Source organism: Podarcis filfolensis (assembly GCF_964270895.1).
Source record: "Podarcis filfolensis genome assembly, chromosome: 13".
In the NCBI taxonomy this organism is placed as follows: Eukaryota; Metazoa; Chordata; class Lepidosauria; order Squamata; family Lacertidae; genus Podarcis; species Podarcis filfolensis.
This window is the reverse complement of record NC_139615.1, coordinates 32,062,062-32,078,047: the sequence shown is the minus strand read 5'-3', so window position 1 is coordinate 32,078,047 and position 15,986 is coordinate 32,062,062. Positions and strand designations below refer to the sequence as shown.

The window sequence follows — 15,986 nt, the reverse complement described above, 5'->3', positions numbered from 1 at the left end:
TAGGTTCACAAATAGACTCCCACATTCACGATGTTCACCCCCCCCCATCCTTCAGCCCGGACACTGAGGTCCAGCGCTGAGGGCCTTCTGGCGGTTCCCTCACTGCAAGAGGTGAGGTTACAGGGAACCAGGCAGAGGACCTTCTCGCTAGTGGCGCCTGCCCTGTGGAACGCCCTCCAAGCAGATGTCAAGGCAATAAGCAACTATCTTACTTTTAAAAGACATCTGAAGGTGGCCCTGTTTAGGGAAGGTTTTAGTGTTTGATGCTGTACTGTGTTTTTAATATTCAGTTGGAAGCCACCCAGATGGGCGGGGTTAAATAAATAAATAAATAAATAAATAAATAAATGTTATCAGTATCTCTTGGGTGCAGTTTTTTTCAGTGATGTTGGTTCACACATTTGGCTGCCAGCAATCAAGTGTCAATATATGAAATTCACAGAACCACAGAATTGTAGAGTTGGAAGAGACCACGGGGGGGGGGGGGATCTATTTCAACCCCTGCAATGCAGGAATCTTTTCACCCAACGTGATACTCGAATCCATGACCCTGAAATTAAGAGTCTCATTCTCTACCGACTGAACTATCCCTCAGATGTACCGGTATATGCACAGGTGAAACAATCCTAATAATTTGGGCACTGTGTCATGAATAAGTAGGGATGGAGAACCTGTAACTCTCAAGATGTTCCTGAACTCCAGCTAGTACGGCCAAAGTCAGGGATAATGGGAGCTATACGTCTGACAACACTTGGAAGAACATTGGTTCCTCATCCCTGTGAATGAAGATACTCACAGGTGGTTCCCTTGCTGCAAAATATAATTGTTAGGCACACCTTGATCTTCCAGCCCACAATGTCTCCATTTTACACCCCAGTTATCAGGGTGTGATCTTTGCAAACCCAGTGCCTTACATTCCACTGCCTCTCAGCCCCTGTATGTGTATGTATATTATCTATATTGCCTCTGGCCTTTTCAGTCAACAGCATACACCTGAGGAAGTAAGGTGTTTACCTATGAAAGTCTTGCCCCAATAAACTAATCTCTAAAGTGCCACAGGCCTCGTCCTTCTCTCTCTCTCTCTCTCTCTCTCTCTCTCTCTCTCTCTCTCTCTCTCCTTCTTTTCTGCAACAGGCTATCATAATTGCCAATCTGGAATCGAAAGGCCTTGGTGCTCCCCTGGTCTCCTCAGGTGACATCAACAAAGTGACAGCAAAATGCCTTAGCTTAGATTTCTCTCGTCATGAATATTCAGAACTCTCTCAGCTCGGCCTCTCTGTTAGTTCCTGTTTACTTTAGACAGGAGTGGCTGAGTCTCCGGTTAACCTTGACATAGAGAGAGAGGGAGAGAGAGAGGGAGAGAAAGGGGCGCAGCATGAACAGGTATGTTGCACCTCAGCACACCTGAGATGTGAGAGCCACTTTGCTACTGGCTGCCGGAGCCAAGGCTGCTTGTTTTGCCACGGAGACCTGCCTCACTGTCAGGACCTCGTCTCATCCCTTCTTCATGTTGGTCTTTTCTCATAACGGCTGAACTTGCTACCCGGTAAGAGACGAAGTTCAGAAGTCCAAGAGAGCAGGTATGTTTGTAATGGCACTGGGGGGTGGAGGGTGAAGGCAGAGAGAAACTTGAACGGCTCGCTGGGACATTGTGCCTCCACAAATTTTTAATTGATTGCCGCAACAGATGGAAAACCAGTGTACTGCAGTGGACAGAGTGCCAAGTCTTGATCTGGGAGGCACAGGTTTCTCATCATTGCTAGCTCCTCAACTTCACTGGGGGGTATTGGACGATACAGTTTTTTCCAGCCTAATCTACTATGCAGGGTTATTGTAAAGAAAGCCTGAGATAAGGACAACATAACACCTGTATCCTGCCTTTGAAATAAGATGAGGAAACAAAATATATGACAAAAATGTACACACACAAACATGCAACATTAAACACTACTCATCACCGTGTACATAATTTAAACATAACAGCGAATCACCTATGATTTAATTAATTTCACATCTAGAAACACCTTTTGCATTTCCATCTTTCTAAAAGTTCATCTGCACACTGGCCATTGACTCCTTTCCCCATGCTGCTTTTATATACTAATTTCACAATAACACGGTGTTTATCCCTGTTCCTTTAAACTCTTGAAAAATAAAATCACTCAAAATAGCTTTCAGAAGAGGAGCTGACAATTTAATAATCTACCATGCAAGGTTGTTGTGAGGGTGGGAACTTTAAGGTGCGTTTGAGATAAAATGGGAAAACAAAAATCAACTACGTAATGGCCTTTTGAATATATTCCACATCAGCAAACCCGGATTAACCCATGAAGGTACACTTGATAGGAAGGTACTGTACGGCCAATCCTGACTCCTTAATATGTATATCAGATGTGCTGGCATACACAATTCCCCTCCCCACTTGTACTCACTCTATGCTTTGCAGTATATTTATCTTAGGTATACACCTTTAAAATGTGAAGAGGTAAATGGCCCTAAGAGCCTTCCCATGCAGTGGTTTTTTTTGGGTGGGGAGGGTTGCACATTAAAAGCACAGTTGCTGCCCATACGATTTGTGATAGAAATAGCACATTTCTTCACCATTCAAAGTGCACTCTTTACTGGGGGAAACGCAATTTCCCCTACAGCTCATGCATCCTTTCCTACTGTAACAATTGTGTGAGTTCTGCAGGGTCCAATAGGACGTTGTTACCTGTGACATGAATGGCAATGAGCACTTCAGCTGCTTCTCCCCTGTCCCAAATGCCTGTACTAATTTGTGAATGTTTTTTAGAAAAACACTGGCTGGATCTAGACACATGAAAGAAGTGGCTTAGTTAAACACATTGCAAACTTTGTACGAGAAATCGGGTTAGCAAAAACGGGACTCCATAGCACAATCTGGTGTCACAGTGTTAGAATGCTTAACAACGTGTATAATGCACTTTTTCTTTGCCAATGTAGCTTAGTCTACTGTTTCATGTGGGGTTGTTGTTTTTTTAATGTATGCAATGCCTTTAAAGTTCTCTTATAAGCCCTTGGCACAGTAGTATACTGTACAAGCAAAAGGAAAGCTGGCGTTTCTTATGCCTGCAAGTTTTTATTTTATTTTATTACAATATTATCCGCGTCAAAACACCCCTCCCTCATTTTAATCCAGAGTTACTGTTTCCATGAGATTTTTTTATGTACTGGGTTTTCCACAGAAATCATAAGGTTCTCTCTCCCCTTCTGCCATTTTATCTTCACAACAACCCTGCAAAGTAGGTTAGGCAGAGATATTGTGACAGGCCTAAGATCATCCAGTGAGCTTCATGGCTGAATGAGAATTTGAAGCCTGGTCTCTCCAGGTCCTAGTCCAAGTACTCTAACCACTGCACCATGTTGGCTCTCATTGATGAGGTTGGCATTTTGATGCAGGTGATACAGTGAAAGACGTACATGCCTGTGCAGCACCAACCCCACAATAAACCGACACGTGGAAATACCCAAAGGGCAGTTCCAAGGCCGTCTAACTGTCAGACCTCTCCTTAGCAAGGAATCGTAGGAACTGTATTATTGCAAGAAATACTAGGGCTTATAAACAGCAAATTCATGCCATATGGCATGCATAAAACTACAATTTGCATACTACAGGGAAAGCGAAGGCAGCTATGCCACTAGACCCATTTCAAACAAGTTTCGAGCCACTTTGAAATTTGTAATGTAAATCTGCCCGAAGGCAGGTGGTGTGTGCAAAAGAAGGACCCCTCCCACCCACTCCTACGCAGCAAGCCATTTCTGGGAGAGCTGGGGTGTGTGTGTGGAGGGGATGCTTGACTCTCCAGCCCAGCCTTCTCCAGCCTGATGGCTTCTGGATGTTGTTTGACTCCAAATCCCAGGAGCCCCATTCAGCATGGCCAATGGCCAAGGATGATGGGAGTGTTAGTCCAGCAACTTTTGGAGGGTACCTGGTTGAAAAAACCTGCGCTAACCCCTTTCTCCTCTTCAGAGGGGTCTGCCAGTAAACATAGTTGCTCATCAGAGCAAAATGTGGATTTGCACCAACCTGTCTCCCCATTAATTTAGAGGTATTCACATTATGTCCTCCCCATTCCTGCATTGCCCTGCACTTTGCTCCCTTTAAATGTGGGGACTTTCAATCCTTGGAAAGTCCGAAAAGGCCAGGATAAAAAAACCCCGCATTTACAGGCGGAAAGGTTAGGGACAGCTCTTTGATGGGCAGGAGGCCATTTTCAAATGTGGACAAGCCATAAGCAATTCAGGCACACCTGCATGGGAAGGTCTATGGTTGGAGTTTCAACAGGGAAGCCTTTCCCAGATTACCTCAGATATAGCTGCAGAAGACCTTATGCCAACGTGACTTAGTGGAACGTGTGGACATTGTTGGGGCTTACTTTGAGAAAGTAGGAAGAGCATAACTTTTCCAGCATGGTGGATCAGTGTGTGTTTACATGTGTGAAGAGCATCATGGGCTGACGAAAGTGCCTGCGGTGGTAACAGAGGTCAGAGATGCCACAAAAATGGCACATCCAATATACTGTCCCCTTCAAGAGTCCTGTCTGCTTTCAAGGTAGAGCGAGGTAGTAGCAACCATATTAGAAAGCATTGGGTACTCCTATAGGGATTGTTCAGGAGCACTGGCGGAGGAAGAGGAATGCGGGGGGAGTGCACCACCCCCGGCAGCGCAATTCCAGTGGGGTGCCATCACGGCTGCCTCCCCGGCCCGCCCTGGTACCTCCTTGGGTACCTTCTTGGGTTGCCTTGGGCAAGATCAAGTGACCAACAAACAAATAAATAATAACATTAATGATTTCAAGCCAACGATGGTCGGTCACTCACTCCTGCAGACCCTTTAAATACTGGGTGTTTGGACTCACACCCTCTGACATGCCTGGGGGGAAACCAGGATGCAAGTCTTTTGGAGCTGTGCTCCCGGGCGAGTCCCGTGACTTGCATGAGAGCATGGCATCCAAAAGCACATGTCTTTCAGAGCTGTGTTCTTGCACAAGCCAAAATGGGGTATACTAGGAGCCAACCAGAAGCAAGGATGGCTTCTGTAATTTCCAAGGTGTCTTGGGAGAGTTGAGGAGTGTGCATCACTGTCTTTCAACTTGCTAGATTCAGAAACGTTCTAGAACCACTTCCGTATGAATATGTCTACTGAGAAAGAGCTGCATGGAAACATTATGTGCCACAGAGAATTCTGGGAGGTTTTCTATGTCTAAGGATGTTTCCAGATTGTCACTGTTTTTTGAATGGGATTCAATCACGTACTGGTAAACTCGGGTTGTGCAGTTATAGTTGATTTGGAGGTTTTGCGCAACAAACCTCCTTGCGTTGGCGCAATGTCATCTAAACTCATCACAAACAAATCAGAATGAATGCTCATCAAGTAGCCACTGCTGTCGAATCTCTCTGCAAACAAATCAGGATGAATGCTCAGCAAACAGATCATCTGGAAGTGCCTTCAGTTGAGGGAGAGTGCTTGTCAGGGTTACTGGGTCCCACCATTGTTTCACATGAATTGAGATTGCACCCTAGAATAGGGGGTTCCCAAAGTGTAGCTCACAGTCCACCATAATTCTACAGCATCTAGCACAGCACCTTATAATTACTAAACAACGGACAGAAAAATCATTAAATGGTTCTCCAACACCCTCAACCATTTTCTCAAGGCCCGGAGCATTGGGGAGATTTGTGAACCACTGCGTTAGAATAACTCCATACTCCCAGTTATCTATGCTTTGCTGGGGAAATGTAACAACGGAGGGAAAGCTGTATTTCAGGTACTGATCAGTTCAGTATTCCAATTTTTACATCAGTTTGCAAACTTAATAATAATTCATCAGTACTTCAATGCAAATATCTCTTAATACACTGTACACACATTTTTATTCGCATTTTTGTCTATTACAGTATACCCATTTGTGAAAAGCATTTTGTGTATTATTTTCACGAATATGTGCATTTATATGCACACTTTACTCTAGTGTGTACATTTTTGTATATGTAACTTGTCTAGAGAACTGCACTGCAAAATTCTGAGAGGTACGATTTTTGAAAGATGGCTATGTTTTGATTTATGTATTGGTTTGGAAGGTGCAAATTAGGTAAAATTGCCTTTAAATGTGAGCCAAATAGAATTTCTCCCCCGTCCGTACACACACAGACATTATATGTGTGTGTGTGTGTGTGTGTGTGTGTGTGAGTGTATCTAAGCCCTCATATATTACCCAACCCTCTCTGAAGTGCTCAGAACAGGTTACATTCTACCCTTGAGCTCATTTTGTTCTCATAGCAACAAGGTTAGGTTCGGGGGCTGACTCAAGGCTGGGCCTATTGTTAGGCAAAGTGAGGTGGCTATCTCAGGCAGCTGGTTTTAGATGTACTGAAAAGGCAGGAAAATGTTAGCTATTTCATTTATTATTATACTGCCAGTAAGGTGGAGAGGCACCTGTGAAATTTTCTGCCTGATCTAGTCACCAGCATGGAGTACCATCACTTCTCTCTTTTTTGCAGCCATTTTGTGCTGGCGCCCACAGCACTTTTATTGGCATATGAGAAGCAGCACCTCCTTTTTATTTATTTACCAAGACGTTTATGTAGATGAGGAGAGAAGCAGAGGCACCTTTTGTAACTCTGCGTCAGACAACAGAGGTCACATCCATACACCATATATTTAAAGCACATGGCTTCCCTGAAAGGATCCTGGGAGCTGTAATTTGTTAAGCGTGCTAGGAACTGCAACTCTGTGAGGAGTAAAGTACAGTTCCCAGGATACTTTGTGGGAAGCCATATACTTTAAACGTTTTATATACATTGTGTGGATATGACCATGTACTGTATCTTCTTGGGGCAACCCAGGCAGCTGTGTAGTATAGTGTTTGTAGTTCATAACTCACAACTGGACCATAAGAGTCTAGAGTGGGTTACCACTGTGTCAAACCATGTTCTTTCTTTCTTTCTTTATAAGGAAATAGATGGCAAGAGAAAAACAGAGTGAGAGAAGATGGGGAAGTGGGTCACAAGGATTAAGATATTAAAGTAAAGGTCAAACCTCGATTTGGACAGGCAGAAGATGAGTTAGAGCACATGCCTTGTGTCCCAGGTCCAATGCACAACATCTCTTTCTCTTTTTTTAAAGGAACAGGTTAACAGGTGATGAGGAAGACCTCTACCTGAGGCCCAGGCAAGCTTGTGACTGTAGCTAATATTGGGATAGATGGACAAACCTGGTAAAAGGTAGCTTCCTATCTACCTATGGCAATGAAGCTTAAGTCACATAGTAGTTGCAGTCCTAGCACAAGAGTGTGGGACCTGCAGTCTTCCAGATGTTGTTGAACTTCAACTCATCAGACTCCGCCAACAACATCTGGAGAGCTACATGTTCCCCACCCCTGGCACTGCTCATCCTTTGTTCCTGCCCAGGGAGGCCCTGCCCCTCAGAGCCAGTGTGTCACACGGGGCTGGGCCTCAGCGGCTGCAGCCTATCCTCCTCTTTGCCCGCTCTCCAGTAGCTGCTATGAGCTGCCCAATGGAGGAGGCTGGCTGTGGCAGCCATGGATAGGCCATGGATAGGCCACTCCCCTTGCAGCTGCTGAAGCCACACCCACCATTGCTCGGAATAAGCGCCAGTTCATCCCTGTCCCCTAGTTCGGCAACGGCAAAACCGGCGGAGGAAATAAGGACATTCTGGGATCAATTCAGAAGCCAGGATGGCTTTCATTATTCTGGGACTGTCCCTGGAAAATCGGGACACTTGGAGGGTATGAGACTGAGCAGGCACACAGGTGTCCCTTAGTCTTCACCATGGAAAGATGTACTGTATTTCCAGTCAAACTACAGTTATTCTTTCTAAATTTGCACCTATGGATATAAATTAGCACAATGTAAATTGCATGCAGCTCTGTGCCTTTTTTTTTATTAAAGTAATGGGTTTCCTCCTTTTCAGCAATATGTAAGTGCCCATTCTGTTGAGACGCGGGTGGTGCTGTGGGTTAAACCACAGAGCCTAAGGCTTGCCGATCAGAAGGTTGGCGGTTCGAATCCCCGCAACGGGGCGAGCTCCCGTTGTTCGGTCCCTGCTGCTGGCTACCTAGCAGTTCGAAAGCACATCAAAGTGCAAGTAGATAAATAGGTACCGCTCTGGCGGGAAGGTAAACGGTGTTTCTGTGCGCTGCTCTGGTTTCGCCAGAAGCGGCTTAGTCATGCTGGCCACATGACCTGGAAGCTGTCTGTGGACAAACGCCTGCTCCCTCGGCCTTAGAGCAAGATGAGCGTGCAACCCCAGTCGTCTGCGACTGGACCTAACGGTCAGGGGTACCTTTACCCTTAAGTGCCCATTCTGCTGAGCTCACAGGCCAAGGCTCTTGCTGTTAGTGCCTAAGGCCTCGAGGCTTCAGGATAACTATTTGCCTTGTGTAATCTGTTACTAGAAATTGGGGTTTTTTTCTGGGGTGCGGGGAACAAAGCAAGATTTGGAATTCTAAGGAATTAATCCCTGGCCAGCCTCAGGGGAAAGAACCAGCCCAAGCCACAAAAACCTGAGGCTCCTGCAGATGACCTGTTTTTTGAACATTCATCCTGATTTCTCTGCATAAAGCTTGCCTGGAGGTTAGGCTACATCCAGCCTTCACTGAGCATTTGTTCTGATTTGTTTATGGGGTGGTTATAAAACAAAGAACAATTCACATTCATCCTATTTGCCTGCGGGGTGTTTATACATATTCCTGTCAATTGCTCATTCATTTCAAGCTTTTCCTTGCATTTCTCTGTCACTTTCCTAGAAGTGTGTTTTGTTTTTTTTTATGTGGGTTTGTTGCACTAGTGCAACAGAGTACTTTAATCCACTTCAGTTGTGCAAACCTACATTTTTTTCAGTACACGCTTGAATCTTGCAGGCAAAATGGCTAGCAGTCTGGAGGCACCTCCTGATAATAATAAATCTGCTTTCCCCCCACATTCAAGGGTGTCGATTACTGGCCACCATGGCGGAAAACAATTATAGCTGGTGGAAGCTGACTTTTCTCCGGAAAAAAAAATCCACCCCCAAAGTATTGTATGAAAGCCCAGATATCTACGATGTCACCAACAATGAGAACCAACAGGAGGGTATGCTTGCTGACGGGGGAAACAGCGGGAGCAGCGAGCGCGAATTCAACGCCCGGCTAGAGAAGATTGTGGACAAGAGCACCAAAGGGAAACACGTCAAAGTCTCTCATTCAGGGCGCTTCAAGGAAAAGAAGAAAGTAAGGGCCACGTTGTCAGAAAACCCCAATTTTTTTGCTGACAGTGAACGGGACGAGAAATAAGGAGGTGGATGAAAGAGAAATGTTCTCTTCACATGCCCTCATTTGAGGGTGTTTATCGGGTCTGAGAGAAGCGTACGACACATGCATTTCAACCCATTTGCAAATGAAGTTTAACGAGGGACCAGCTGGGCTTTCGAGATTGGGTCCTGATTTTCACTTGAAAAGAAAAGTTTCAAAAGAAGATGAACTTTATTAATGTTACTAGTCTTTTTTTTTAATTTAAGGAATAAAGCTAATAGTATTTAAAATGCAAGACAGGAGAAGCCAGAGGCACAGCAGAGAATGTGTGGTGCAAGGATCATATTCAGAATTGCTTAACCAGTTACCCCTGGATACCATGAGGAACCCTATCATCCCAGTGGTGCTATCAGGGCAGGACTAGGGCTAAGGTTCAGGGCTCCAGTCAGCAAAATTACACACACACACACATTCAGTAGGGCTAGCTTACCATATTTTGAAGTTAAGAGAATACATATTTACTACCTATGGAGGAGAAGTACCATTAAACCATAAAGTCTAGTTTCAAAAATTACCATAGTGTACCACCATGTGACCCTCATAATTGGGGTGCAAGTTGAGCCAACATGTTTGCCACCCAAGATTAGCATCAGCATATGGCATCCTCAGGCAACAGCTGGGCCTCCAGCACTCCAGCTGTGCCAATCAGCGCTGATGGCTGCTTCAGCCACTGTTTCTTTGGAGGTAGGTTTATCTGGTTGCAGTGGCTCAGTCTGAGAAGCTGCCCACCACTGAGAATTTCCCACAATGCCCCAGAACACTCAGTGTAGCAGAACTTTTTTGGGGGGATCACCAATCTTTTTTGGCCAGTAGACACATCTGGAATTTTGAGGAAGTGTCATGGACACAAGTCACAAAACTGGTGCTATGAGCTATGAGAGCATGGCATGCCCTCCAGCATTTCTCCGATGAAAATATGGACGTCCCATTACATAATGATAATTTTGCTACTTATACCCCCAAACTTAATCCATTCCTGAAGTCCGTTCTTAAACCAAATCTGTTCTTAAACCGAGGCACACTTTCCCTAATTATTTCAATATGAGTAGGAAAATGAGAGTACCCCTAAACATTTAAATTTTTTAAGAAAAAAAAGCACTAGATAACTCCACACCCTCCAACATCCAATGAAAATAGGGACATTCTAAGGAAAAGTGGGACATTCCAGAATCAAATCAGAAACCAGGACGGCTTCTCTAAATCAGGGACGTCCCTGGAAAATAGGGACACTTGGAGGGCCTGGCATGGCATAACACAAAATGGCTTCTGTGGGGGCATGGCATAACAAAATGGCTACCACATCTAAACGAAAGAGACAGGAACACAAAATAGTGTCAGTGTGCCACCACATCAACTCCCCCTTCCAAATCAAAGAGGGAAAGGGAATGTGCAATTAATGCAGGAGAGAACAAGCAAGTGCAAACAGGAACTGAGTTGCAAGAGCAGTCTTTTTTGCATTGTGGATATGGGGGGTGGGCTCAAAAATTACTAAGACCTTTCACGGGCACGATAGAAAGTATTGGTGGCCACCCTAGAACCTCCAGGCATTGTGGGAAGTTTAAATGGTAGGTGGGTTCCCAGGTTAAGCTACTGGTACAACTGAGGGGTGCCCAGGGGCTGCTCAGCAATGAAACCAGCCTTGTTGTCACCTCTTGAGAGTGGTGTGCCCTGCTAAAGGTGGAGATTCTAATCTGTCCTTATATGGTGCCAGCCTCCACAATTGTGACCCACCAAGCTCAACAGACCCACAGGCATGCATTCTGGCGTGTCAGGCATGTGATTAACATCCCACTATGCCTATTTTGCAGTCAGGGGAATGCTGCAAAAACAGGTTTATCGAGGACCACCAGATAAGGCTGGAGGGCTGTGTATTCAGTGATGGGCCACAGTTTGCGCAGGTTTGATCCAATGGATATTCTGGAGTCAGCAATCCATAATAATAATAATAATAATAATAATAATAATAATAATAATAATAGAAACTGTGGACATGCCCTTGCTCAGAAGCCTTAACATTCCTCCAAGGGATGAACTATCCAGCTACAGTGCGTCACATAAGCCCTACATGAAACCTTTCCCTTTTCCATCTACTCGGACTGCAAAATGGGCATTTCTCTCACCATCATCTGTGACTTTATGTTTTTCCTCCCTCCACTGTGCAGCATTAGGGGTGTTTATAGAGAAAAGCGTGCTTTAGCATGGAATTGCAACCCTAGTAACATGCATTTTGTTTTATGACTGATCTATGCGGGGATCAAAAGGTCATTTCTCTCCAGCTCAAACTGAACAGTAAACCTCATGGCAGGGGTGGGGATCCCTGAGGCCTGGGTGCAAAATGTCACCCTCTGGGCCTCTTTATCTCACATTTTGAACTCTCCCCAAGTCACACCCCTCTCTGCCCTGGTGACACCCAGCACACCAGCCCTCCTGCTCCACACCCTCTCTGAGTGCCTTTGCCTAACTGGAACGTATCTCCGAACTGTAATAACACCTCTTGCTTGCCTTGATGAAGGAAGAGGAAATGTTTGTGTATATGTGAGTGGAAACCTCTGATCTTTGTGTTGCTGGAATGTAACCTAGTGTACAAAGTGGCCCACCCATTTTTGCCTAAGGCCCCACCCACAAGGTTCTCCTAGCAGCGGTTCTCATCTGGGTCCCCAGATGTTGATGGACTATAACTCTCATCATCCCTGAGCTCTGGCTTTGCTAGCTAGGGGTGATGGGAGTTGTAGTTCAACAACATCTGGGGACCCACAGGTTGAGAAAGGCTGTAAGAGGGAATGTGTCCCTCAGAGCGAAGTAAATTCCTTATCCCTGCCCTAGAGACCTTTCTTCTAACAGTGTGGAATGTCTCACTAGCTTGAGTCGTCAGAATCCGTTTTTCTTATTTTCTTATTTGTCCACCTGCATTATATACCACATTTTGGGGCGCAACTGCTTCTTCAAGGCAGGGTACAAAATTTCAAAAAGTGCATTAATGATAAAAAATGTTTTTAAAAAATGTCCAATTAAAACGACACACTCCTTAAAATTGAACAATAGGAGGTGAAAACGTCAACGGCAATCAATTAAAAAAATGAAGCGATTAATAAAAAGTAGATTGGAATAAAAATGGGTTTGTTTCTTAAAAGTTTCCAAAGATGGGGTTCTAAGAGAGAGAGTTCCAGAAGCACAAAGCCTATGACAAAAAGTTCCTGCCTCTGGTACCAGCCACTTCTCTGTGCATGTATGTGCAGGACTTGTTTGGGGGATACACAGGGAGAGACTGTTTGGTTCATATTTACTTCATAGCCTGATATCCAAGTTCAAGGGTCCTTGCTCAAAGTGTCACCTAAATACCAGCAAACATCCAATTCAATCCAAACCATATTAACTCAGGTCCATTACAGTGGAGGAAAGGACTTCTGAAAATGATGGCAACACACATTGAATTCAAGGTTGTCCTTTTCCCACATTCAGTTCAGTTGCCTCCAGTCAGTCCCTGCCAAGGCTGTCTGGTAAGTCAGGTGAACACTTGCTGTGAAGAACTGTATTAATAACTCACCTATCAACCTCAGTTTATACTCATAAAAACCTACTGTTCTGCTGAACTTTGCACACCAGTTTCATTGAACTTCATCACAGTTTCTCTTCCCAACGGGCAAGAATTACTTGCTGCAAAAAACTTGTCCCCACCGTTGCCCCATATATATTGGGTTTCAAAAGGACAAACTTCCCCCACCCTCACCCATCTCAATAGAAAGCATTAGGTCACATTTGCAACATACATTTAAAGCACTCTGAAACCACTTTAAATAGTCATGGCTTTCCCCAAAAGAATTCTGGGGGCTATCATTCGTTAAAGGTTTTGAGAGTTGTTAGAAAACCCTTAATTCCCTTCCAGATCTACAATTCCCAGAGTTCCCTGTGAAGAGGTTTTGGCTGTTAAACCACACTGGGAATTGTAATTAATTATAGTGATGAGATTGTCTCTGAGCATACACAGAGTGTCTCCCTAGTAAGTAGTTGCATGCAAACACAGGCCAAGACAGGGTTGTGAAACAATGTTATGTGATTTAAGGGAAGGGCTGATTTTACATGTTTAAGATCTACAGCTAGGTTTTGACTACCTGTTTTGAGCCAATATGTTAGCTGCCTTCTCTCCCCGACCACCTTTCATATCATCAGCCCCCAGACCTATCTATCCTTAGGAATCCCCACTGCCCCCCAGTTCCTCTGTGTCTTCTTTCTCCCACTGATCTTTCATATTATTTAAAGTGGCCGGACTGTTTTCCACCATTCTGATATAGCCTTCTCTTTAATTAATTTGTGATTATTCTGTGACATCACAGCAGCACACCCCATGGCAGGGGTGAGAGATGAGTTGTTTCCATGGTCAGCTCATCCTTATACCTTGATCTCCCAATGCTATCAAAAGAGTGTAGTAGGTCAGTTCATCCTGGGACAAAAGAACTTACTGTGTTCTGTTTTGATAATAGATTCTAAGGACAGTGTCAGCTGCAGGAAATACAATCCCCTTTGGGCAGATTGGGGCAGGGTTGTACATCCAAGAATTCAATACAGAGCACGTCCATACAATATAGCCTTTCTTTACACTGAAATGTCCCTGTTTTATTTCTGTTTAGTTTCAAATATGACCCCACCCAGCTGTGTGTGTGTGTGTGCTTCAAACAGGTTCTTTATGAAGCTATTTCTGCTTTAGAGGCTACAAAAAGGTCTATTCAGTTGCGTCCAGATGCATCTTCAACCCCCTCCATTTACCTTTATTTCCTCTTTGTATTAAGGGCACAAAAAATACGAGGAGAAATGAACAGAGAGGGTTTGTCTTATTTACAGCTTTTGTTTATAGCAGAAAGACATTCAACTAACATATAAGGAAAACTCCCTCAGACCTCCACAGCCAATCAGAGTAGGAGTTACCTTAGCAAATATCATGCTATTCAGACTGGTTGCTAGGCAACACCTCCCCAACCAACACCCTCTTGGTTGGCTGGCTAACTGTAAACAGAATTAACCATTCGGTTACTAAATGAATGATCCCTGATGCACTTCCAACAAGAGGTGTGCATGGATACTGCTCTCCCAACAATAGGAATAGCAGCATCAGGGGTACAAGGCACAACTCTGACTGATAAACTCTTCTAGACCCATATCTCTTTAAGTGGCCATCTGGAAGTGAAAGGCACTCACCTTGTGCTGAGACACACACATCCATCCTTTTTAGAACTGAACTCAGGGAGAAATGCTAACAAGTGAAAATAAGTGCCAGGACAAGGTCTTGGATTCAAATGAATACTTCAGTCAGTTTAGCTTGGAGTGCAGATCTTCACTGGGATGTTACATAATGCTTCATAGCTGAGCACCTGGTAACTACTACAAAATAAGAAACAACTCCTAGGCCAGTCTTCTGCAACCTGGCATGCCCTCCTGCCTGGTCCTTTGGGACTGCAACTGTATATACTCCATACATTTTCCTCCCAAAGGATCCTGGGAACTGTAATTAAGGATGCTGGGAATCATAGCCCTGTGAGGGGTAAACTCCCATTCTCAGGACTCTTTCGAGGTGGGAATGTGCTTTAAAAGTATGTATGCAGCTACAAACTCCCATCATCCCTTCACATTGGCCATGTTGGCTGGGGCTGATGGGAGTTGTAGGCCAAACTATCTGGAGGTTACCAGTTTGGGGAAGGCAGGACAGTACCTACACATTGGTGCAAACTGAAAATTCTTTACAGAAGGATTTCTTCAAACTTTTTTGACCTCAGAAGCATCCTGAAGCCCTCAAAAACATTAAAAATACAACCCTGCAAACAGAAAGTCAGCAGAGCAGGAAGACAGATCCAGTCCTTTGCCTGCTGTGGTGGATTTCTGTTTGAAGGAAGTTTTAACAGATCGCCTACCAGCAATCCAAAGTGTTTTCAGACCATTCTCTCTCTTCTGCACCACTGTTTGCATGTACAGACTAGGGCTTAATAATCAGACATTTGTGTGTGTTGTGGTATACATCACGCTATTGTACACAAGAATATGAGGATCAGGGAAACATTGAAAGTGAGTGTGTTAGCCTGTGCCCTCAGCATGACACTGTCTTGCCTAGCAAATGGGTCTACAGTGGTACCTCGTGTTACATACGCTTCAGGTTACAGCCTCCGCTAACCCAGAAATACTGCTTCAGGTTAAGAACTTTGCTTCAGGATGAGAACAGAAATTGTGCTCTGGTGGCGGTGCCGCAGCAGGAGGCCCCATTAGCTAAAGTGGTGCTTCAGGTTAAGAACAGTTTCAGGTTAAGTACAGACCTCCGGAACGAATTAAGTACTTAACCTGAGGTACCACTGTACTTGGGTGCTCACTCAGTACAGAACCAATACGTTTGTTACTCCATTTGTTTCTTATGCAGTTTGTATTTGGTGTCTGGGGAGAGACAGGGCCCCTTGCTACTGCTTGTCTTCCAGAAGCAGCAGAGAAAGCTTTCTTCCTGGCTCTGAACCACTAGCAGATATTCCCAGACCAAAACAAAGGTATAGTCACAAAGCTTAACAGCTCTTTTTGAATGCAGGCATGAGATGCAAATCCTGGTGGAGAATTAAAATACCCTCTCCTCTGATATTAAGAGGCCCAGCATTTCCTCTTTGCAAATATCTCACTGTGTAGGTT

The 15,986-nt window shown here is 44.5% G+C and overlaps 1 protein-coding gene across 1 annotated transcript; it reads left to right on the top strand.

The window, feature by feature from the left end:
- Window positions 1–524: 524 nt before the first annotated feature.
- PRR15L (proline rich 15 like) lies at window positions 525–9,567 on the top strand. The gene is made up of 2 exons (XM_083583739.1): window positions 525–1,580; window positions 8,971–9,567. The coding sequence occupies exon 2, from the start codon at window positions 8,991–8,993 to the stop codon at window positions 9,312–9,314; it is 324 nt and encodes a 107-aa protein (XP_083439865.1). The 5' UTR covers window positions 525–1,580; window positions 8,971–8,990; the 3' UTR covers window positions 9,315–9,567.
- The last annotated feature ends 6,419 nt before the right edge of the window (window positions 9,568–15,986 follow it).